A 26,098-nucleotide genomic window follows, 5' to 3' on the forward strand; every position below is an offset into this window, starting at 1 on the left:
GTTAGAGATAAAACAAGTCTCCACCCATCCCCACAACTTCAATTTACTTGCTACTTACTGCCCATTATGCCTCCTGGCACATAGGGCAGCAACAAAAGTCTTTCACTCCTTCCGATCCTGGGCTAGTCTTTGGATGGTTCCCCTTGTGTGGTTTAGGTCTTTAATCTCCCCTTCCACAGTTCTTCGCCAAGTGTTTTTAGGACGTCCCCTCTTTCTTTTGCCTTCTGGTGTCCAGTAGAGGGCTGTTCGTGTGATGTCATCTATGTTCTTTCTCATTACATGTCCGATCCATCTCCATCTTCTTCTCGTGATGATGTTTTCCATGCTGTCTTGATGGCATTGGGCATACAGTACCTCGTTTGAAATAGTGTTTGGCCTAAAAATGCGACATATTGAAGTCGTTTTTCGTCATTCTCCAACATTCAGAGCCGTACAGAAAAGTGGAAAGGACACAGCTCTGGTACAATTTTAGCTTGGTCTTGATGCTGTACTGCTGTGATCTCCATATATTATTGAGCATTCTGAATGCAATTCTGGCTTTATTAAGACGGTTCTACAGTCTGCGCCTCCATCGTGCCTGACAGTGCTGCCCAAGTAAGTTATAGGTAGGTCTTCCCCGTTTGCTTGTATTGGTAAGGGGTCCGAGATGTTCAGGGTCATCACCTCTGTTTTCTTTTGGCTGAACTTCAAACCAATTTGCTGGGCAAATTCACTGAGTTTGGATGTTTTTTTCTTGCATATGCTGGTGGGTGTGTGAAAGTAGAGCGAGATCATCATCAAAGTCGAGGTCCTCAAGTGTAGAAAAGAGGGTCCATCTTATGCCTCTTTTTTGGTCTTCAGTTGCCTGTCTCATCACCCAGTCTATGACGATATTGAAGAGCAGTGCTGACATGACGCATCCTTGCCTAACTCCAGTCTTCACTCGGAACTTATGGCTACTGTTTCCAACTCTGCATGTGAAATTGGTGTAAAAGCTCTTAATTACAAGAACTAGCTGCTCTGGTATCCCATATTTGCGTAGTATTCTCTAAAGGCTCTCTCGGTGTATGCTATCGAATGCTTTTTCAAAGTCAACAAAATTAATATAAAGTTTCCTCTGCCATTCTGTGTATTGCTCTATGATATTACGTAGTCCACTATGAACATGACTGACAAAGAAAGCGGACAAAACATATACAGTTCCTCAGGTAGACAAAGGAACATCCCTTCACTGCTATTATGTAAAAATGTGTAGAACAGGTGTCACATGCATATTCACCCTTTTACATAATAGCAGTGAAGGGGTGTTCCTTTGTCTACCCGGAAAACTGTATATTTTGTCCGCTTTCTTTGTCTGTCATGTTCATAGTGGTGCAAATATCTAGTCAGTGCACCCTTTTCCCTTCCGAAAACCTGCCTGTTTTCTTTTGAGACTTTGGTCAACAGCATCTGGGATACGGGTAATAATTATCTTTGCCAATATTTTGCTTGGTATTGACAATAGTTTGATGCCACGCCAGTTTTTTAGGGATCCCTTCTTTGGTAATTTTACAATAACTAACTGTAAATTAAAGCAACTCCAATTTACAACTGCATAGGGATTTCGTTAAAATAAGATAACATCGAATTAACTAGGTGGGTCATAAGACATGACCTTTAGGTACACCACTGGATCAGTACAACCTTCCCTAGACGCACTCCCAACATGACATAATTTATTTTCAGTTAATTTTATTGTTTTAAATATTGTCAAATCAGTTCAAAATGTTGTAGATAGAGGAGGCATATTTAAATCAATCGTCTTCAGATATTATACATCTCATTTTCCTGTTTCTCATTTTCCCGACGGCAGTGCAAATTTACCGACAAAATTCTGATGGAGAGGGGGGGGGGGGGGTTGTGCTGCACCCCACACCCCCTCTTTAACGACGCCTCTGATTGTCATTCTTGAAGAATGTGGTCTTGATAATGGTAGTAGTAGTAGTAGTAGTAGTCGCTCTATACAGAGCAAATTAATTTTTCATTTATTTTCACATTATATAAACATTGACAGACAATAATAAACGTAAATAACAGAAATAAGCATTGAAAAATATTTGTAATGAAAATTTATTTGGTTACAGGAAATGAAGAAAAAAAAACGAACCTACTTGAAAGCAATGCTTGTTAGGTGCAGGTTTACACAATAATAATTAAACTTTATACATTTATAACATAATTTTGAAAAAAGTTACGAAATCACAAAAACATGACAGACGATAAAAACAAACAACGAGACAAAAAACAAATTGGAAGTAGAATGACAAGACGAGGATGATACATAAAGGAAAATAATAATGAGAGAGTGACAGACAGAAAAGGGGGAAAACAGCAGAAAGAGAAAAAGAAGACAGGGAGAGAGAGACATAGAAAGAGCCAGAGAGGGAGAGAGGAAGGTGATTGTCTCTGCGGGGAGAAAAAACAAACTAATAAAATTGATTAAAATACGGTAAACGCAGTCCCAATTCAAGTATTATATAAAATGATGTAAAGGCCTATTAGGGTGAACCCCAACTATTTATGTTTACATATCTCCTAGTGGTGCATTTAAGTTATTGGCTTGCCTCTTTATTATTAATTGGCTTTAATTGCATCAATTCCTTTTGATTTGAAACGGCGGTTAATGATAATCCACTTTTGACCAAAACAGATTTAAGATGAATATGTGGATCTGACACATTGGAAATCATGCATGATATATTGCATTTAAAGAATGATTTTCGAAAGACAATATGCCGTTCATAGACTCATGTTTCATTGCACAGTGGATTACATTCAAATCGTTTCATTCCGAAACGGACTAAATCCCGTACGGTGGTTACGAATTTGTTCATTTAAATCACGTGTCCTTAAGCTAAATTTCGATTATTGTACATATGGCGACTAAGCCATCCATATTTGACGATCAGTGCAATTTTGTAATACATTTTAGTGAACATTTCCGTTTTTAATTCCTTCTGGAAGAAAGTATCTGAAGCGTTTTTATTTTAAGGAAGAGTTAAAATTAAATGTACATAATATATACAACAACAAAAAGCTAAAATCGGATTTAGTCCTTTTGGTAATGACAGTCTTTCATATATATGTATATATAAGAGTGTGTGTATAAATATAGAGGCCTATATATGTGTTTATCACATATAACAACAAATTCAATTAGAAAATTACTCCATCACGGTTTTAGAAATGAAAATTAAACAGTTGGAATAAAGATCATTGTGATTTTCAATGCGATATTACTGTTTCAAATTAATTAATTCGATCTTACTACTACATTCAATTATTTTAATCACTATATTGTAGAATTTGTAGAATTTTATTGACTCTTTGACCCCCTCTCGGGGTATGAGAGTACAAACAAACATAAAAGTATAAATAAAAATGCATGACTTATGAATACAATTCACATACATTATACATATATAATGACACAAAGATAAAAACGATAATAGGTATATAGTGTATGAAAGTACAAACATGAACAATGAACCAACTAGTAAACACAAATTATATATAGAAATCTACATGTACATGTACATGTACAATGAATGTAGATAGTGACAAACTGACAATAATAAAAGGATAACTATAATGCAGTCTATTTACAAGCTAAATAGTAAACAAAGTAGGCTGTTTCACTATCCTACCGCTACGAGTACGTGTAGGTTCAGCTCTAATTGCCCTTCTTGAAATGCTTGAACTATCTTCTTTCTCTGTTTTTTGATTAAATTTCAACATAATAAGGCGGGTAAATCTCGCTAAATTCTTCAACTGAGAAGTGCTTCTAGTATTAAAAAGTTCTGCCATGTGCATAGCACTTGGGAGCTTAGACTTACAACACTTTTTTGATAAATATAAACATCTCTCTCTTTGAAAAAACGGACAAACAAAAATATAGTGAAATTCATCTCCTATATCAGTAGACAGGCAGAGTGTGCACTGCATATCACAATGTGGTGTGTTCGCATCAAACCGACCTTTGTTTACAGGTAATTTATGTGATCTACACCGAAACTTACAGAGAGTAAAAGCATCAGTTTTATTTAGGGTGAGGAAATAGCTTTCAAATATATGGTTGCCTTTAAATATCCTATAATTTGTGCAAATGCGATTTGACCATACTGCATCTCTCCATTCCTGACCAAAAATATCATTTAGTCTCAGTTTTAGCAAAGAATTAATATTTAAGCCAAATCCACTATTTTGGCCTAGCCAAATATTTGATAGACCAGCTTGATTAAATGTGTCTTCAATAAATTTTAACCATGAGGAAGTAAATTCCAAATGTTCATCTTTATGAATGGCAGAAATGAATTTTAAAAGGACATATGAATATTTGCTATCTTTACCTCTCAAAATTCTTGACCAAAAATTAACCATTCTACCCTTCACATGATTCAAAATCAAACCTCGTCCAGTTTCTCCATAAACCATACAGTCTGGAGTATATGAACCTACAGATAATAACGTTCTGAGGAATTTCCTATGGAAAACTTCAATCTGCTTTATATCTTCATGTCCCCAGACTTCACTACCATAAAATAAGATAGGCAAAATCAAATGGTCAAATAAATGACATTGAATATCAACTGACAACTGCAATTTCTTCGCTTTAGTCAACATACTGTATAACGCTTTTCTAGCCTGCACTATCTGCTTTGCCATTGCCTTTTTGAAAGTACCATTATAATTAAACTGTACTCCAAGATAAGCAAAATCATATACCACATCTATTTTTGCATGACCATACTGTTGTGTTTGGGATCGGTGTCGTAAGTTATTGGAATATTGAGAGGTACATGAAATAAAGAGATGCTGAGACTTTCTTTGAAGTGTAATGTGCAAGAGTATAATTTATTATAACTCTAAAACGATGAGTCGCATAGTCCAGATTCACAAGTATATTTACAAGATATAGAGCAGACAAAGTATAGGTACTAGCTTGGTGATGGTCTGAACTCTTCTCCCCTCAGAAAGCCAAAACCTGTATTCTTTATACAGGAGGATACAAGTAATCTCAGCGTAGGTTATGTCAAAGGGACAAAGACAAGTTCCCTCTCAAAGTCATTTAGCTAACACATGTGTACCACCGGGGCTGTTCTGGGAAAGGGTCTTATCAAACAAAGGGGGCTTTGGTTATTGGGAGAAAGACAGGAAGTCTTTTGTTTTGGAGGTTTGGGGGCTCTTATCGAGTGTATACAATTTGGGGTTTATTTGGCTGAAATAAGTTATTAAACAAATGTCTTGGAAGGAGGTCTGGTATATCGCAGGGTGGGTCTTATCTGTATTGGGGCATACTGAGTTATATTACATATTATTACTGAGGGGGGAGTAGACTTGTACTACCTTTACACAACATCCCCTTTCTTTGGAAAATAAGGCTCCTCTCCCTCTTTTCAAAAACAGTAGAGGAAGAAAAAGGGGGACATTTTAAAATTCTACACATATTAATTAATTAATGAAAGGTGATAACTGATAAGCGAAACATGTGATCATTGTTCCATCCTCTCTTACTCTCTCTCTCTCTCTCAAACACATAAATGTACAACATAGTAAATATTTAATATCAAAACCTATTCATATTATGGCTATCATAACAAAGGTAAAATAGCTACATACTAATAATCCTAAACGATTAAACAAGCATAGATATAGCAAAACTTATTTGTGATTCAATACTGAATCCATCCTTACATGCTAGTGCAGACTTATGCACAATAAGCAACTGTAACATTATAAAATTGTGCAGACTTATGCACATAAAAAACAACTTCTAACTTTCAAATTATAAATTGTGAAGACTTATGCACATAAAAAACAAGAAAAATATATAATCAAGTTAAATAACCATTATAAAGTTATCAAATCCAAAACGTTTTCAAAACGAAAACGCGTGTCACTTATCAAATGACTCGATCCTTAAAGGAATATACGAGTCTAACCAAATAATAAATCGTCATCACAGTATGCACACTGTGGTTTAGAAATATACGAACAAATCTGTCGATGCAAATCTAACATCCTAACAACATGATTATAAATGAGAACGTAAACGGGTGCGCTCTAGGCATTGAAAGTACTTCTATGTTAAAACAGACAATAAATGTACTTCGTATGAAGCATCAACACAGAATTCAAGTGACTAACATTCCTAACCCATTATAGAGTTCTTTCCATAATCATAACACAACTTAAAGAATAAAAAAATGATGAACAAGTAATTTCAAACTTGTTGAAATATCATATAACAAGTGTACATTCAATCCTTGTAAAACCATCAAAATGATGAACTATGGTACGTTATATAACTTCTTTCTTGAACGAGCTAGTGCGTTCAACTGGTTTAAATTTCAACAAGAATTTAACATTCATTAACAATTGTCATACTAATCTTAACTACAAAGTGCCTGTAGACTTATACAGGAAAACTTTGATTCACATTTACAGTGATTTGTATAAACTATGATGCTTCAAGACTTATAAAAGCATACAAAACAATATATTTCCTAGGGCATACACATGATATAGAGGTAAATGTCTACAAATATAAAGACTTATAAAATCTTCCTGGGCTGCCCGTAATCTTCATTTTTCTGTTTGTCAGTATGTCATTAATTAAGTCTTCTGTGCCTTTATACAAATTGACATTCCACCAAAAACGCACTTGCTTGGTGGTGTTATTACCAGTGTCAAATGACGTCAATATTTGTAGATTTCCAGCTTTGAAACGGCCTTTATGAAGGGTCATGTTCTGGTCATTGGGGGCAGTCATAAGTAGGTCAAATTGTCTTTCTAGGTCTGTTTGTGTTAAGGGTCTGGGGGCAGCTATCCCATTGTTGTCTGTCAGTGCATGCAAATAGTCTGAATCTTGGATCGGGTCTGATAGTTGCGAACACATAACCTGCTCAACATCAATCTCGGGGAGTTTCTCATCATTTTCATTGATGAAGTTTACTGATGGTTTTTCAGTGTTTTGTCTCCCCTGCTCTGTGTTTTTCCCTAGAGCCTCTTTGAGCTTCTGTATGTGCGTTATGTGTTTCCTATCATCGGACGCTTTCATGAAGCACGGCTTCAATCTATTGAAGCTAAACACATCTCGCAGAATTTCTCCCTTTAGTGTGGCCAAAATGTAATGGGTCCTATCTAGAACATCATGTATTACTAATGTGCCGACCCACTCAGCCGCAATCTTCTTAGAATTGGCTGTCAAAGAAGAAGAGGTGGGCTTATACAAATATACTAATTGGCCTCTAGAATAAATGGGTGTCTTCCCCAATTTGTTTGCAATTTCAACATTCTGCTTATCTTGCTGTTTTCTCTGTAAAGAAAGCATTGTCCTGGAAATCTGATCAAATTTCTTTTTCAAATGGTCTACATATTCTTTGTATGATTGGGAAAGGCCAGACATGGGATTGAAGGACAAAGTTGTTAAATTTGGGGGCTCTCTTCCAAAAACGAGCTGGTAGGGGCTGTGGTCACCGAGGTGTTGGGAGGAAAAGGAATTGTAAGCATAGGTTGTAGTAGAAATGTATCTAACCCAATCGGTTCCAAATTGATTCAAGTTTATTTTGAGAAAACTTGAAAGGGTTCGGATGTGCCGCTCAACTTGTAGACTCCCATGATTTTCTACACTAATGACCTTGCGGTCAATGTTCAATGCTGAACACAAAGTAGTCAGTAGTTTGCCTGTCAGTGAAGATGCTGCGTCAGTCACTAGACATGATGGTGGTCCAAAAATGCAAACTACCTTTTGGATTAAAGCTTCGCAAATTGTCTCTGCATCGAGCGTCTTGAGAGGCGCGCAGATGACGAAGCGAGTTATCTCATCGCATATCACCATCAAGTGTCTAAATCCTGTCCCAGAGGTCGGCATAGTCTTAAAGTCAAGACTAATGCGGTCGAATGGTCTGTACGAGTCTGGTACTCGTGTGTGAAATGGTCTAGTCTTGTCGGGCTTACCGCGAAACTGCTGACAACGCAAACAAGCTTTAACATAATTGTTAATACGCTCAAACATATTGGGCATATAGAAGTTGCGTCGTATTGTCAGGTAAGTTCGTTGGGTCCCTTGGTGGTTACTAAGTAGGTTGTCATGGTATTGGGAGATGATAGTGTCTGTCAGTGTTTCTGGTATTGCAAGTTGAAGTCGAAAGTCGTCATTCTTGTCAAAGAAGAGCCTAAAAAGAACGCCATCACAAAGAATATATTCCTCTGCCTTCAATCTTATAGCCTTAGCTGCCTTTTTGTCATTTGGCAGAATATCATGGGCTAGAAAATCATATACAGGCTTGAAGAATGGTGATGTCTGTTGTTCTGTTTTAAGTTCTCTCATGTCAATGGGGAGGTTGTAATCTCTGATTATTTTCCTCTTAATTATGTCCGTAATCCTATCAAGTTCATGTTGTTTGGGGATATGTCCTGCTATTATGTTGTTTACCTTGCTAGTTAGTGGTTTAGGCGGTGTGTATAGATCAGGTGGTACATCTCTGTGGTGGTCATTAGTATGTCTGTCAACTAGTCTAGGCTCTTGAGGAGTGGTAGAAAAAGGAGGCATAATTCTAGAATGAGTACATGTACTGTCTTGGTCACGCACTGGTGCCTGCCTGAGGGGCGTGGCAAGTCGTGTTGCCTGTCCGTGATTGGTTGGTCGTTGGGGGTGTGTGGTAGGTCTGTCAGGGGGCGTTGGGTCAGCTGTTCTAGTAGGTATGTTTACACTAGTTTCTGTTGCAACGGGGCTCTGAGATTTGTTGGGGGAAATTTCAGGAACAGTTATTCCCATCTTTTTGGCATAAGCCCGTGTTATTCTCCTATCCATGGGTTGGACTGGGTTAAGGGTGTACATATGAACAAAATCACTCTCGTCAAATAGGCAGCATGAAATGGGGACAACCCTGTCAATCTCATCATGGTCGCCAGAAGGGGCTCGAGAAAGAAAATCTGCCAAAACGAGTTCAGTACCCTTTTTGTACCCAATTTGAAAGGAGTATTCAGATAATTTCAAAATCAATTTCTGCAATCGTGTTGTGCACGGTGCATCCTTTGACTTTAAAATCTGGACAATTGAACTATGGTCAACGAATGCATTGAACTCACATCCTTTAAGCAAATGCTTAAAGGCTGAGACATTGATCAATAGTCCAAATAGTTCCAGCTCTGTCACACTGTATCTCTCACATGCATCGGGCAATACTTTTGAGTAATACCCAATAATACGTTCCTGTCCGTTAATAAGTTGAGTCAAGTAAGAGCCGGTAGCAGTCCGAGAAGTGTCACTGTATAGTGAGAATCGTCCTGTACTTTGGGGCATGTGTAAAACTGGAGGGTTGGTCATTAGCTCTTTAACTTTGTTAAAGGCAGTCTCGTGTTCGTCAGTCCAGGTGAATTTGTTTTTCTTTCTAGTCAGTTTGTGTAGTGGTTTGAGAACAGATTGTATATTGGGGAAAAATCCCGCAACATAGTTCACTGCTCCTACCAGTCTCCTAACTTGTCTGGGGGTCTTTGGTTTGGGCATGCCATGGATAGCAGCACACCTGTCACGAAGGGGTTGAAAACATGCCTCTCCCACCTTATTGACAGTGATTCGGTGGCCCATATAATCAACATCAGTGCGGAAGAGCTTGCACTTTTTCGGGCTGACTTTAAGTCCATTGTCAGAGAGAGCCTTTAATACATCTATCAAGTGGGATCGATGTGAGGTCTTGTCTTGGCTAAATAGTATTATATCGTCATGGTGAGCTATGCAAAATTGCCTAGAATTGGGGATCGAACCCAAAATATCATCAATCTTTGCCTGAAAGATAGCGGGTGAAACGTTTAAGCCTTGTGCCAAACGTTTATAAAAGTAATGTTTCCCACCATGGTATGATGCAATGCCTGTATACTTTTGAGCTGACTTGGATAGGGGGATGCAATGAAAAGCTGACTTTAAGTCAATCACACTAAGGACTTTTGTGTTAGCATTGCCAATTCGTTTGAGGGTTTCCGAAAGTAGGGGGAAGGGATGATTAATTCGTTTAACTCTAGAATTGAGATACCGAAAATCAGTAACAACTCTCTTTTCGGAGGTGTTCTTTTTGGAAAGAAGGAGGACAGGTGAGGTGTATGATTGATGTCCTACTTCTAAAATTCCCAACTTGACGAGTTTGGTCAGCTCGTATTCTATCCTAGCCTTGTCAGTTTCAGTTGCAAAGTAAGGTCGAATGAAAAATGGTTCGTCGTTAGTCAGTTCAATATCTACTTCGAAATTCGGGCAACTCGATAGTTCGCCATATAGAGAAAATGCATCTCTATTTTCCATCAGAATACGAACGATTTCCTGTTTTTCATTTTGAGACAGAATACTCCCATTTAAGTCAATATGTTTCCGTATTATCTCGTCTTCTGTCATATCAACGATGGGGTCACTGGGATCAAGGTGGGGGTATTTCCCTAAGTTATCAAGTCTAGTTTTGTTGACATGAGGGCTGTCTACGCGAGTTTGAGATACATTCAAATTACTTGTAGAGTTCAATGTCATGTGAATGTCGCTCACTGGTAAGTCATGGGCCACATTTATGAGATTACTAGTGTCCAGAAAGGCGATTGGTCTACCTTTTGTCAAATGGACTGGCCTGTCTGTAGAATTGGTCACTAGTAGTTGGGTCCTCCCTTTAATCAACTTAACTATCATGGTAGATGGGCAGTGTCGGGCTAAGTAATTATTCGCAGTCAATACAACATCAGAGTTGCGTAGGTGGGGCGGGGTCTTGCCGTGTATGGTCACAAATCTGGAAGTACCTGGGTCAATAATCACTTTGTTAGAGGGGGCAAATGAAATCTTCGTTGACTTAATCCTAAATATATTATCTCTAAAGTGGAGGGCACCATTCAAATCAGAAAGTGTATTGCTACCTAAGAGCATATCAATTCCCACCAGATTTTCAACAATCAGAGCAAAAATTTCAAATTTATGACTCTGTATCACTACATGCATTTTGATCATGGAATATGCATATAGAAATTGACCGTTCCCTATCCTAAATCTAACGGGTCTAACTTTCTGTTGAGGGAGGCTAGAAAGGTAGGAGGACGACTTAACATAATTCGCAGAGACAATGGTTCTTGTTGCCCCACTATCAAATAAAATGAAAATGTTCTTGCCACTTGGGAGGCGTCCTTTCACAAAGTTTCTTTCAGTTAATTGCAAGTCTACGTCATCAGTCCCTAAATAAGTCGAAGTTAAGTTTACATTAGGTCTGTTTTGATTATTAGGTGGGGAAGAAGGGCAACGAGCACTGTTAATTCCTTCCCCTTTTAAAAATCCTGTGGTCGTGGGCCATATGATGTCTGTTGTTGATGTTGTCTGTAGTTGTACTGCTGGCGTTGATGCTGTGGTTGTTGGCGTTGGTTTTGATGCTGCTGTGGTTGTCTGTAGTTATGGTAGGGTGTCGAAGGTTGACGCTCTTCGTCTCTAAGACGTCGTCGACAATCCCGCCAAACATGTCCCGGAAAGTAGCAGTAGTTGCATACCATTCGTGGTCGTTGGTTATATGTTTGTTCACGGCGGTATGGGCTCTTACCGCGTCGGTCTGAATTTAAGTCACGATTTCGATCATGACTCCGGTCCTGTCGGGTTTGTTGGTAGTGGTCGCGGTGGGTTTGATCGGCACTCGCGCTACGGCTTGTGCGTGTAGGTGTGGATGGTCGTCGATGTGGAGGTCGTCCACGGTCATTTTCATTGTCCGTTGCATTGGACGTTTTTAGGGCATTAAGTTGTTGCCTAAGGTCATCAATGTCAGTTTGGGTAGAAAAGGTCAATTCTTTTGTCTGTCGGGTAGTGTCTTGGCGCAAGTCAAGAAATAGCTGCGCTTTGGCTGCTATCTCGTCCGCAGAAAGGTCAGGGGCCGAGGCAGACATTAAAATCGCAGCTCGGCAGTCGTCTGGTATAGAGTCAAGTAGTCTATGTTTTATTTGGGTTTCCCCGTAGTCAATGTATGTGGCTGTAAGTCTGAGTCGTTGGAGGAATGCTTCTGCGCTTTCCCCGTCGGTCATCGTCATCGTGTTAAAGTCACGGACGTGGCTGTACGAGGATTTAGCAGGGCTAAATCTTCTCACAAAAGCGTCCTTTACCCAGGTCGAAAATCCCATAGAAACCAGTAGAGAAAACCAGTACAGATTTCTAACGGTTTCTAGTGGTCAATTCTCTACTGGTTTCAATATGGAAAGTGGCGCTTTTTCCATTAGAAACCACTAGAAAAAAATCGTACTGGAACCAGCAGAAGACCAGTAGAAGACCATTAGCAAAACCTAATGGCACCATTAGGAGACCAGTAGGAATCCCAACTGGGACCATTAGGAGACCAGTAGGAAACAAGTACAAATCCCCACTGGAACCAGTAGGGGACCAGTAGAAATCGATATAAAAACCATTAGAAGACCAGTAGAAAAGAAGTGCTGGAACCATTAGACAAGTAAAAAAGAAGTCATGGAACCATTAGGAGACCAGTAGAAATCCATACAGAAACCATTAGGATACCAGTAGAAAACCCCAATGGAACCATTTGGAGACCAGTAGGAATCCCAACTGGAACCATTAGGAGACCAGTAGGAATCCATACAAAACACATTAGGATACCAGTAGAAGACCAGTAGAAAACCCTAATGGAACCATTAGGAGACCAGTAGGAATCCATACAGAAACCATTAGGATACCAGTAGAAGACCAGTAGAAAACCCTAATGGAACCGTTAGGAGACCAGTAGGAATCCAAACTGGAACCATTAGAAGACCAGTAGGAATCCATACAGAAACCATTAGGATACCAGTAGAAGACCAGTAGAAAACCCTAATGGAACCAGTAGAAGACCAGTGGAAAACCATTATGGAACCATTAGGAGACCAGTAGGAATCCCAACTGGAACCATTATGGAACCATTAGGAGACCAGTAGGAATCCCAACTGGAACCATTAGGAGACCAGTAGAAAACAAGTAGGAATCCTCAATTGAACCACAGCATTGGTTACATTACATGGTTGACATTTTTTTGATCAGTTTAAATTCTACTACATCAATGCACTTCCAACACAGTACTCCTCACAAAATCTGCCAGCCCTTGTTTTTTTTTTTTTGTACTTTAAAAGGGCATGCTGGTCTGCAAAGTAGACACGAAAATGACAGGAGCTGGCGCGAAGTTTGCTTCCAACACAATTAACTATTTTCTCGAGGTTCAGCCATTTCTCTCGCAAACGTCTGTTAACAAAAGATATCACGATCATGTTGGTTCATCTTTATCATATTTAACACTTAACAGTGTATCCTTTAATTATCTGTCAGAATATCATACATCATATAGTGATTACAATGACATGAACGTTTAAAAGCAAAGTTAACAGCTTAAATGAAAAAGGATTTTTTTTTTTTTTTTACACATTTCAACAACAAAAGAAGAAATATAAACAAAAACAATGTTAAATTGGCTAATTATTGTCTAGAAATTATGGCCAGTTTTAACAAAGAGAAATCAATCTTGAAAATTTGGAGTAGATGTTTAAAAGAGTAGGTTTGGCAATTTGCAATAGTTATCTTACGGTAGCCATCATGAGTAGAAACAATGAGAAATAGTTTTTGCTGAGAAATTTCGTTAGTAATTTTCCACCATGGAGAATAAGTTCATTTGCACAAATTTAAGTACTTCATTCATGTATATTAAATAGAGAATAATTCACAAATGATTACGCAAAGCATGATTTTGACCTGTAGATTGTCATAGTACATGTAAAAGATTGATATGAAGTTGCAGCAATTGGAAATGTAATATTGTGTACTACATAATATAAGCCTACTACATTCACAAGCAAAACAAATTCATTTACGGTCTTACTATTTTGACAAGTGCTGTGATATGCTGTTCATCAATAAATGTAACTTGATAGTACAGTGTATTATGACAAATTATGACAAATCGATAAACAAATGAAATATGGTCCATATTTAAGAAGGGTTTGAATTTAAAAATGAAATAGATTTCATAATTACGAAAAAATATAAATGGTGCATAATTCTGGAATTGAAAAAGGGGCGTTAATAACGATATTGAAATAGGGTTCATAATTCGGCAAATGAAATGGTATTATTTTGAATATGAAATAGGATTCATTATATTGACGGTTCGTAATTCCAAAAAGTATAAAGGGTTCTATTTGCATTTTCAGAATAATAAACTTTTGGAAGTATATTGAGCCCTATTTAATTTTCTGAATTATGAACCATATTTCATTTTTGGAATTACGAATCCTAGTTCATTTTCAGAATTAGGAATCCTACTTCATTTGTAGAATTATGAACCCTTTAGAATTTATAAAAATATGAACCCTCAGAAAACGACATAACAGTTCAAAGATTTCCTATCCATATGAATACATGTACTGTACGTAGGTCATTTTCGTATTGTAATCAAATTTAATGAATACCGTATTTCCTTGTTAAGTGCCTCATTACCAATTATTAAATTCACCTGTTACGAATAAATGTATTTAAATAGTCAGAATACAAATTGAATACATTACGTGTTGCTAGTACTATAGGTAGTACAAACATTATGTCTTGCCCTACCTAACAACACATAATGTTTGCATATCGCATTCTGACTATTGAAATACAATTATTCTTAATAGGTGAAAGAGATAATTTGTACCGCGGCACTTTGATTTGATTTATAACGAAAATGGCCTAATCACATTATGTTACATAGGGCTTACCCTTTACACTTTTTAAAGGGAAATCCAACCTTAACAGACAACTATACTTTTAAAAAATAGCAAATTAAATCTGACAGAAAATAAGGTGGTTATGGATTGTTGAAAGCTGTAATCACTAAACCTAAGGGCATTTTAAATTGGCTGAATCGGTAATGTCACTATGACGAGCTGCTGGACTACTTTCCCTTTTATTTCAACACACAAAATGATTTAAATATTTTTTTTCTTCAAAATGAATGATCCACGAGTGTCTTTTCTATGTAGAGGACTTGTAATAATGTGCTATTCATAATATATTTTGAGTAGTTCTCAAAGGGAGAAGGCACTTAAAATAAAAAGAGAATTTATTATATTTCATTAACAAATGGGAGAGTTGTCCCATGACTACAGGTGTAATAATAATAATAATAGTAGGTTCTTGTGTAGCGCTCATGTCAGTCAGATTTGACCCTCCTGGCGCTCCTGATTATTACCCTGGCTTTAGCACGGCTGCCATACGGCGCTCTAGCATTTCATTGAGATATGCATGGATTTAGTGATCTCATATTTATATATTATCACAACTCCCTTTATATTGGCCCGATTTATTTCAAACTTTCGCCTTTCTATTTCTCTTATTTTTCAGCTTCCATTTCAATGAACTTATTACAAGGGTTGGATTGTCTTTTAAGGCTCGTTCAGATATGATGCTGGAGTTGACATAAAGTTCTATATGCTTTACATTTCTATATATTATAATACAGAGATCACTGAATATGCGCAGTCCAAAATATACAAAAACATGTAGGTCCTTTGTTACCGTTCACTTTAGACATAAAACAAAACTGCAGCATTTTTGGAATTTTTTGGGCGGTTCACGTGCCATACCTGAATAAAGTCTTAAGTGCTTAAGATTGGAATCAATTTGTATTGCATCTACCTCATTCAATTTTTCTCTATTACCAACTTATATAATTAGCCACAGGTTTTAGGAATTGACATTGTGATATGAAGGGGGTGGGGTCGAGTATGAGACTGATCTACTACATAGCATTATGAAACAGGTCTACTTCATAAATAGTAATAACAAATTTACGCAAATACCGAGATCTTTTACCCAAAGGGTTAATATGTATGTTTGTAAACCCTGTAATTCATTAAAATGGCAAGTGACATGGATGGGCATCTCAGTTCTACATCTAAGCTATTCAGGTTCGTGGCTATAACTCATCCCCCCATCTCTCTCTCTTTATCTCTATAATGAAGGGGAAAGTAACCTGTGTGTGTGTGTAGACCTCATTTTGGAAATATTCCTCTTCAGCTTGGACTCATGGTTTAGATTTTGGGTGGAATCTCCTGTATAATGCAAGTGCTGCTTGATCCAGGGTACATACACGCAAAGAATTCTAATGCATGAATATAGAGCAAAAAGAAAGGAAAACAAGTTAAGAAAAACTTTTATCCATTTTAAAACCAGAATGTAAACAATGAATTAAATAATGAATTCTGTCAGAAAAGTGCAGTTTCAAAGATTTATCAGAAATAAAAATAATCTCTCATTGCTCACAAACATAATATAAAACATAATTTTGTATTTTAAACATTTGTTGTCAATGCAAACGTGAATCAGGATTTTTTTTGCAAATAATTATCAATACAATCTAGTTTGCTGATGAAAGTAGAATCAAAGCTCTATTGCTAAGGAGGGAAAAGAACACTGTTTGAAACTCACAAAATATGGTCGGTTATTGCAATATACCTGCAGGTTTTAGTGATCTAAAATTAATTGAATTTTATGTATTTGAAACTTAGGAAAAATAAGCATTTCGAATCAGTGTCATGATCAGGGAAAAATTAAAAATATATGTACAGAAATAATACAAGTACATCTACAAATTACCGATAATGGCTTCAACTGTGTCACGAGGCTGCTGAATGCTGATCCAGGAGGTTGAGAGAAAGTAGCATTTTCTGCATGGTCTCACGTCAATATAGGCCTACTGTGTCCACAATATGCTTTGAATCCACTGTTCGGCAAAAGATGTCAAAAGATGCCTACAATTAATAAGAACAAAAATAAAGTTAAAACAAATTGAACGGTTGATGCATGTGCAACACACATACATGTAGGCCTACTACAAAATTATTTGTACAGCCTGCGGGGGAGGAATTTTGTTTACCATTTATGGGTCTAGCTGTTTATTTCCAGATGAGGGCTTCTGTTTATATTGTGCGAAACTGCGAACACACCATAAAGTGATTAAAGCCCCCTTCCCCGCTTGTCTTGAAATTAGGGTGCGTTGCAGAAACGGAGTACCGCCTTAACGCACTCTTTCGGGATAAGCGCGGGGGGGGGGGGGCGGCGGCTTGTCTGATTATCAAGATATTTATGATTGGAATTCAAAATTTCAAAAAACGTTTTCCCCAATGGTTTTATAACACTACAGTCTATTGGGGAAAATGAGTATGGTAAAACCAGTCACTCAAAAGTCAAAGATTTTTACTTTTTGAGGCACTTCATCAAGTTCATGATCATTTTGAAGCGCAATTTTGTTAGGGCTTCAATATTACACCATATCACTGACACTGATAATACGTAGGGCCATGCATCATAGATTTAACTTTGTTAAACGATGCCTTTAAAGCCATGTGTAGGTGAATGCACAAACTTGCATCAAGATCTAACATAAAAATACATGGATGGGACAATACAATACATTTCTCATCTTTGCGGCAGGCGTTGAAAGCACTCCTAGTAGACACGATCATACATTAATTACTACGTTTCAAAACAGAAAACAGTTACTGCACATATTGCAAATAAATTTGGTAAATCTAAGACTTACCCATATTGAAGAATAGCAGGGGAAAACAAAGTAATAACAAGATTTTGTCTCTCTGCTCTGGCTCCTGTAGCTGTTCAGGATAGGAATGGCTGTCTTGTGTGTGTGTCACATAAGGCATGGTCTGGCTGGGTACACGCACACACTGCATGCACTGATTACATGTGCACACACACACACACAGTGTTAGTGTAGCCCAGAGAGATGCCAGCTGTGTAGCCGTTTAAAAAAGGCGGCAGTCGCATTTTGGGGTTTTGGGGCTTGTATAGTCTTGATCAATATTGCAGACCTTACAGGGCATATGTCAAGATGTTGCACAATCTGTAAAATAAAACTATTAATATAATGACTAATGACATTTTAGAGTTTTTCATCCCTGTTTTGGGGTTTTTAAATAAATAAAGTCAGACTGATTCAGAGGCGGCGCTAGATCTTACTGATTTCTATTTGTTTCAACTGGTTTTCAAATCCATTGACATATGGGCTCGATCTGCTGGTTTGTAAAGGTTTCTAATGGTAATTGACTTAAGATTTTTACACCCATGTTCAAACCATTAGAATCTACTGGTTTCTATCGGATTCTAGTGGTCTTCAAAACCATTAGGCTCTACTGGTTTTGTAAAGGTGTCTAATGGTTTGACTTAAGATTTGTGCATCCATGTTCAAACCATTAGATCTTACTGGTTTTTATTGGTTTCTACTGGTCTTCAAACCATTACAGTCTACTGGTTTGTTAAGGTTTCTAATGGTTTGACTTAGGATTTTTACACCCATGTTAAAACCATTAGATTCTTCTGGTTTCTATCGGACTCTAGTGGTCTGCAAAACCATTAGGCTCTACTGGTTTTTGTAAAGGTGTCTAATGGTTTGACTTAGGATTTTTACACCCATGTTAAAACCATTAGATTCTTCTGGTTTCTATCGGATTCTAGTGGTCTTCAAAACCATTAGGCTCTACTGGTTTTGTAAAGGTGTCTAATGGTTTGACTTATAGATTTGTGCATCCATGTTCAAACCATTAGATCTTACTGGTTTCTATTGGTTTCTTCTGGTCTTCAAACCATAAGGCTCTACTGGTTTGTTAAGGTTTCTAATGGTTTGACTTAGGATTTTTACACCCATGTTAAAACCATTAGATCCTACTGGTTTCTATCGGATTCTAGTGGTCTTCAAAACCATTAGGCCCTACTGGTTTGTAAAGGTGTCTAATGGTTTGACTTAGGATTTTTACACCCATGTTAAAACCATTAAATCTTACTGGTTTTTATTGGTTTCTACTGGTCAGCAAAACCATTAGGCTCTACTGGTTTTGTAAAGGTGTCTAATGGTTTGACTTAGGATTTTTACACCCATGTTAAAACCATTAGATTCTTCTGGATTCTATCGGATTCTAGTGGTCTTCAAAACCATCATAGGCTCTACTGGTTTGTAAAGGTGTCTAATGGTTTGACTTAGGATTTTTACACCCATGTTAAAACCATTAGATCCTACTGGTTTCTATCGGATTCTAGTGGTCTTCAAAACCATTAGGCCCTACTGGTTTGTAAAGGTGTCTAATGGTTTGACTTAAGATTTGTGCATCCATGTTCAAACCATTAGATCTTACTGGTTTCTACTGGTCTTTAAACCATGACAGTCTACTGGTTTGTAAAGGTTTATACTGGTTTTACTTCACAGTTCCTCCTGATCACCATTAGACTCTAATGGTTTCTTGAAAACCAGTAAAACCATTAGAATGTCTCTACTGGTTTCTACTGGTTTCTAAAGGAATTTCGACCTGGGTAGGTCGGTATAAGTAGAAAAAGTCAGGCCGTCGATCCAAAGTCGGGCCTGTCCTTGCAGAGTTCGTCGGAATGTCCGAAGTATTGTCGGGAATTGGTCCCGGTCAGTAGAGTCGACGTCGTGTGCGTCGAGGTAGTCATCAAAGGTTAAAAAATGTGCTGTAGAGTCATCCCTATTAAGTCGGTCACCGGTAAACCGGGACGGGAGAAAGTCAGTGGATCGGAGGGTTGTATGTCGTGGCATGGTTGTGCCGTTATTGGGTGGAGTCGATGTCGTGGTAGTTTGATCGTCAGTTGAAGGCATGATCAGTTTGTATAGTATTACGATTAAGTTAGGTGTAGCAAAACAAATTCAATACAAATACTATCTATGAAGCTATATTCTCAATGATAGAAGTAATAATAGCACAATTTCATAACAATCGTCAAATTGTATAGCAAAAGCATAAATGAATGGAGCATTAAATCAAATCAATTATTATTTCAATCTCTCACTCTCACTCATAGTCTGGAACAATGAAAAAGTGTTTCACTTACCCAACTATAGCAATCTGTCTGGTGTGTTTAACATTTAAAAAAAACGGCGGAGCATGCATTAAGGATGTAGAAGAAGGAAAAAAAAACAGGATAGGTCGAAAGTTCAGGTTCCAAAGTTAGAGTTATTGATTAAAATTTCTGGGTGTAGTGAAGTCACAGTGAGGCGTCGATGTCCTCATCATAGTCCTGCATGGGCGTTCATCGATGTCGTTCCTGGTCCGTCCAACGTGGTCTGCTGTAGCTATTGGTGCATTGGAGTAGTCATCGGTTGTGTCGTCGCAAGATCCAGTTCGTCGTCGATGTCATCAGTACTGTTTCTTGGTTGAGCTTCATGAGGGCTCCGTCATACTAGTAGCGATCTGGTTGAAGTCGTCATCGTCATTTACTTTCTGGTGTTGATCGTTGTCGTTGGTCGAGTCTTTAATTTGTCTGTGTTTGATCGTTTTTCCAAGTGATGTGGATTTAAAAACTCCAAGGCAGTTTGTGTGTAATTATTCAGTCGCTGGTCCTCCTTGATCTCATACTTTATCGAAGAAAAGTTCTAATTTTAATTCTTTTGAATTAAAGCCGGGTTCTCCACCATGTTGTGTTTGGGATCGGTGTCGTAAGTTATTGGAATATTGAGAGGTACATGAAATAAAGAGATGCTGAGACTTTCTTTGAAGTGTAATGTGCAAGAGTATAATTTATTATAACTCTAAAACGATGAGTCGCATAGTCCAGATTCACAAGTATATTTACAAGATATAGAGCAGACAAAGTATAGGTACTAGCTTGGTGATGGTCTGAACTCTTCTCCCCTCAGAAAGCCAAAACCTGTATTCTTTATACAGGAGGATACAAGTAATCTCAGCGTAGGTTATGTCAAAGGGACAAAGACAAGTTCCCTCTCAAAGTCATTTAGCTAACACATGTGTACCACCGGGGCTGTTCTGGGAAAGGGTCTTATCAAACAAAGGGGGCTTTGGTTATTGGGAGAAAGACAGGAAGTCTTTTGTTTTGGAGGTTTGGGGGCTCTTATCGAGTGTATACAATTTGGGGTTTATTTGGCTGAAATAAGTTATTAAACAAATGTCTTGGAAGGAGGTCTGGTATATCGCAGGGTGGGTCTTATCTGTATTGGGGCATACTGAGTTATATTACATATTATTACTGAGGGGGGAGTAGACTTGTACTACCTTTACACAACAATACGTAAAATTTGGTAACTTCCTAACTTTCCCTCTGGAAAAAATCATTATTTTAGTTTTACTCGCATTGACTGTTAGGTGCCATGTATTACAATATCCTTGTACTGCATTCAGCGCTACTTGTAATTCGTCAGGGCTTTCTGCCAAAATGATCGTGTCATCAGCGTACAATAAACAAGACAACTTTGAAAAAAGCTCTAATTCGTCACCCTGTAAGGTATTTTGTATTTCTTCATTTAACATTTTCAAGCCAGGATAAATTTTGGCAATATGCTCTTGAAAGTCATTTAAATAAACAGCAAACAGCAATGGCGAAAGGTTTTCACCTTGCCTAACTCCTACGTTACACGAGAAAAATTCAGACATTGCGCCGTTGACAGAAATACAGGACTTCGCACATTTGTACAAGCTTTTAACAACATTTAGGACTTTGCCATTTACACCTATTTTTAGCAATTTAAACCACAAAAACTTTCTATCAATTAAATCAAACGCTTTTTTATAATCTATAAAAGCACAATATAAGCGTTTCCTTTTCTGTAGGTAAAAATCGATAATAGTCTTCAAAACAAACACATGATCAATGGTTGAATATGTTGAACGAAACCCAGCTTGTTCCTCACCTAACATACGATTACTATCAAGAAAGCTAGAAATTCTTTTATTCAAGACTGAGGTAAACAGTTTACCAAGGCAACTTAAGGTAATTCCACGATAATTATCTGGATTTGTGTTTTCACCTTTATTCTTAAAAATTGGGATAATCACTCCTATACACCATTCAGAGGGAACGATTCCACTATCTAAAACAATATTGAACAAATCAACAATAACCCTACGCATTTCTAAGGGGCAACTTTTCAAAAATTCATTTCTGATCAAATCTTTACCGCAAGCTTTGGCATTTTTCAATTTATTAACCATTAATTCAACCTCTTCTAATGTGATAGGTTCATTCAAACCATCATTTTGTATCGTCACATTATCAGCATCCAAAGGCATCCTTTCCTCTAAATTATCCTCTGATTTACATACATTTCCTAGAGATTTAAAATGCTGTACAAGATCACCCAAAGAAACATTAACTGCACTTTTAGTTCGACGACCATTACTGTTTAATAAATCCCAAAAGGCTCTAGGGTTTCCTTGTTTTTTCAAGGACCGTAGAGAGGCACTAAAGTCTTTGCCATGCCTTCTCCTTTTGTACCTTAGCAATTTTTTATATTTCTTACTTGCCATAAGAAAGTCACTTTGTAAAACATTAATATCTGTTACTTGAACATCTAATCTTCTACCTAGCTGAATTTTCCTGCTTAGCCTATTCCTTAAATTAAGATACTCTTTACGGGCAGCTTCACAATCGGCATCAAACCATAATTGTGATGGCGAATTCACATTATGTTGTTCTTTATGACTCCTTGCTGTATTTGACTGTTTCCACTTACACACACCAATATCTTGTGCAGCCTGTAAAAAAGAGTTACAGATCTCAGAGTAGCAATGATCTACCAATTCCTGACTTACATTTCCATGAATATTTTCCACAATTCCTGACAATTGTAAGGTTAATCTGTGCAGCCTATCAGAGTATTCATTTGCATTTTCACGATCCCACTTAAAAGACATGTACCTGGGCTTAGACGAGTCACAAATGGTATTAACATCATGAATTTCTTGGTTGTGTGTATGAGTTGATTGCAAAGTCATAACAATAGGACAATGAACATCCGATAAACACTTATCAAATAAGTCAACCTGGAAGTTTTGTATGTTATAAAACAATTCATGAGAAACAATAGCATAATCAATTGTGCTACAACCCCCATTCTTATTGAAACACGTGAAATTTCCAATACCATTATCATCACCGAGCCGTCCATTGACGATAGCAAGACCTAAAGTTTTACATATGTCAATTACATGACTACCATTGTTATTTACCTTAACATCCATATTTTTACGCCTGATGGGCATATATGACTTATCCATACATGTACTAGGTGACAGACTGGAATCATCACAAAAATTCAAACCAAGTAGGTCAGATACAGCATCACATCAATATCTAAATAATCAGCAAGTAACCCTGTGCGAGCATTGAAATCCCCAACTAAACAAAATGGAACATTAAATTTACTTTTAATGTTAATAATATCCTGTACCAAACAATCAAAGACCTCATAGTTGTGATAAATTGAGCCTTCGCAGGGTAGATATACTGCACCCAATATAAACTCAAAACCTAAGATTTCTCTTTGAATCTTGACCCAAATAATTGAAGGGGAAATGGTATCACATAACCTTTCTGAATACGCAAAAATATGTTTTTTCATTAATATACACATGCCATGAAACCCTCCTAATCTCTGTTCACTTCTTCTAGACAAACAGTAATACTCAAAATCATGTAAAAAGGAGTTAGACAGATCAATAGAATCAGTTAACGTTTCCGAGAGACAAATAATATCATAAGTTTTCAAATACACATCAATTATACCAGCATTTAGCTTACTGGTCAAACCATTAACATTTAATGCTACAACAGAAAGCAAGATAGGGCTAGTGGTAAGACATGCCAAAAGGGGGTCTTCATTTCCCTAGCCAGAGACATCAATGAAGAGACCTGAGCTTTTGAGCTTCTCCTCCCCCCAACCTAACTGTTTGAACAGGTCTTCTGGAGAGGAAAGTACATATTTCTTCTGCGGATCCTTCTTTAGAGTGCAGAAGATCTTGCAGTCTACTGTCCACACTTTCTCAGTTTCTTCATCTCGTTTAACGACATGAAGGAGCTTGGCGCGTGATGGGGCCAAATGCTCACCCAGCATAACGTCCTTGTATTCGGTATCCCGCAGCTGTCTTTTCTTCCGCAATAAAGCGGTGCGGGTATCCCTTCTAACAAAGCGGGCTACGATTGGGCGGGGCTTTGATGGATGTGGCCTGCCGACACGGTGGCTAGTGCTGATGTCGGCCTCGCTGAGAGTAACACCAGCCTTCGCTGATATTTCCATCACCACTGCAGTCGTTGATTCAACATCTTTTTCAGGCACCCCTCGAAAAACTATGTTATCCCGTCTGGAATATTGCTCAACATCGTCGAGCCTGTTGTCGTGAAGCTGTAAAACAGCTTGGGTTTTTTCCTTCGATATGTGGGTGGTGGTTGCAATCTGTGTTGACAAAGAGTGGATCATAGGTAGAACGGCAGCCACAACAGCCTTCACGATATCGCCGACCAGCTCCTTGCTGGAATCACGAGTAGCAGCGGCAGTACCCCTTCCACGTGGACGATCAGGAATAAGTGCCATTGCACTAGCTACCACATCTTCGATCTTGGAGGTGATATCAACATCATCTTCCACGGGGAGAGCCTGAAACTTGTTTGTTACCTTTGCCATTGCTCTAAACAATCTTTCAATGTTCTTTCAATAATATCAAGTCAACTAACTCGCCTAACACAAAAGCGGGTATGTGGTGCAGTATACAGGACATGTGTTCCAAGTGTGCTCACGTGCCAAAGTTCACATTAAAATCAAAATAGAAACACAGCATACATGGGTGGCAGATTCATCCAAAACAGAGCCTAGGTGACACATTGAAGTATGACTATATGAAATATTCAGCAAAATCAAGCAAAATGTGTCATATAGAGATGAAATCCAACAGCAAGATAGTGCAGTCCCAAGCCATACCATACCATAACATAACATATATATATATATACATAATTATATACTGGTCAGGCCTGCCTTTATATATAATTGCTTCCAAACTATTACCTTGTGTGTTCTACAAATCTGTTATGTTACTTACAGATTTTTAGTTACTTTAGTTTTTGTTAGTAGATAGTGATACAAAGCATCATCTGAGCAGCAAAGAAGCAAATCGATCGGCCTATTTTTGACTCTGTTTTTAAACAAAAACTGCTGATAGACAGAAAATTCTTGACAGCTGGTCACACTTATATTTAAAGCCATGCCCATGTTTTGTTTTTCATCCCGAATTTCACTGTCTGTACACCTCTTTCAGGAAGACCAGTACTAGATGGGTGCTTGGGTGACTTTTGGATATGACGGATGCTGTAAGTGCTTTAAGGTTTCTCCGATACCAACTAAGGCTTTTGCTCTTTTCACATGGATAGCTTTAAGCCAAATGTTCTCATTACCAATGGTAAGGTAGTCATAATGAAATCTACTGCAGGAAACTCCTATGGATGGATTCGTGCTGCTATGGGGCTGTTCTGACTCTGTTGGCAATTTGGACAAGTCTTACTTATAGTTCCAGCTGTTTCTCCTATTCTCCTATGACGCTTTGCTGACATTGTTGACCAACTTGGGTGAGCATTTGGTTTACCAAATATCCCTCTACAAAGTTGAATCTAATAGCAACCTGTCTAAATTGTTGTGTATGTGCCATCGATTCTCCGTCTGTTCGCTCCGTTTTGCGAAACAAATGTTTTTGGAAGGTGGCATTTATCACAATCACATATAAACGAGCATTTAACGACTTTCTTGCATTTATTTATATTGCTCTTGTTGGGAAGTGTCTTAAATGTCTCCCTTACCTGCACGGGCCTCGCAGTGAAGAAAAACAGTGCTCTTACATATAACAGTTTAACGTTGGGCATTATGCAATTCGTTTATAAAATTAGAAGAATTTCCGAAAAGTGTAGATCAGCCAGAATACATGTACATGTATTTAAATTTGGTGAAACATTTCAAATGTACCAATGTTAAAATGATTTCACTTGTCTTATGTATTTTTTCATCTGTAAATATGATTCATTTGTTTGTAATTCTAAATTTTATATTCATCAAATAACTCTGAAATAGTGATTAGTACGTAACGAGGCATACCTTGAAGGAATGTATTGCCATGACGCATTATCTTGTTCCAATGACGAACATTCAATTTTAATACAAAACTATTCAGAAATGGTTCACCTGATTTTGATAAAAGCAATCAATGGATCTCTCTTATTTCATTGTGTTTCTTGTTTTGTTTTGGTTTGTTATTTTAT

At 37.6% G+C, this 26,098-nt stretch overlaps 2 protein-coding genes and 1 long non-coding RNA gene across 3 annotated transcripts; all 3 read right to left on the minus strand.

Annotated features, from left to right (window-relative positions):
• Positions 1-7,517: 7,517 nt before the first annotated feature.
• LOC115923142 (adenylate cyclase, terminal-differentiation specific-like) lies at positions 7,518-21,081 on the minus strand. Its single transcript, XM_030983415.1, has 2 exons — positions 19,361-21,081; positions 7,518-12,125 (listed from the first exon to the last, which is right to left on the minus strand). Exons 1-2 carry the CDS (start codon positions 19,659-19,661, stop codon positions 11,311-11,313), a joined length of 1,116 nt encoding a protein of 371 aa, XP_030839275.1. The 5' UTR covers positions 19,662-21,081; the 3' UTR covers positions 7,518-11,310.
• On the minus strand, positions 15,473-17,696 carry LOC105441996. Its single transcript, XR_972264.2, has 3 exons — positions 17,580-17,696; positions 16,634-16,788; positions 15,473-16,139 (listed from the first exon to the last, which is right to left on the minus strand). It is a non-coding gene; the product is annotated as an uncharacterized LOC105441996 (long non-coding RNA).
• Positions 21,082-21,282: 201 nt separating the features above from the next.
• Positions 21,283-23,075, minus strand: LOC115923141. Its single transcript, XM_030983414.1, has 2 exons — positions 21,804-23,075; positions 21,283-21,756 (listed from the first exon to the last, which is right to left on the minus strand). The coding sequence occupies exons 1-2, from the start codon at positions 23,071-23,073 to the stop codon at positions 21,746-21,748; spliced, it is 1,281 nt and encodes a 426-aa protein (XP_030839274.1). The 5' UTR covers positions 23,074-23,075; the 3' UTR covers positions 21,283-21,745.
• Between the last annotated feature and the right edge of the window lie 3,023 nt (positions 23,076-26,098).

This window comes from Strongylocentrotus purpuratus, unplaced genomic scaffold (assembly GCF_000002235.5).
Source record: "Strongylocentrotus purpuratus isolate Spur 01 unplaced genomic scaffold, Spur_5.0 spur5_scaffold_13, whole genome shotgun sequence".
In the NCBI taxonomy this organism is placed as follows: domain Eukaryota; kingdom Metazoa; phylum Echinodermata; class Echinoidea; order Camarodonta; family Strongylocentrotidae; genus Strongylocentrotus; species Strongylocentrotus purpuratus.

What these genes read in the sequence shown, in the direction of transcription:
- LOC115923142 (XM_030983415.1), bottom strand. Translation starts at nt 19,661, where the DNA reads ATGCCTTCAACTGACGATCAAACTACCACGACATCGACTCCACCCAAT. An exon ending in TTTTTCTACTTATACCGACC is followed by an intron (nt 12,126 to 19,360) that starts TACCCAGGTCGA and finishes TTTCGACCTGGG; the next exon opens with TAAAGGACGCTTTTGTGAGA.
- LOC115923141 (XM_030983414.1), bottom strand. Translation starts at nt 23,073, where the DNA reads ATGGATAAGTCATATATGCCCATCAGGCGTAAAAATATGGATGTTAAG.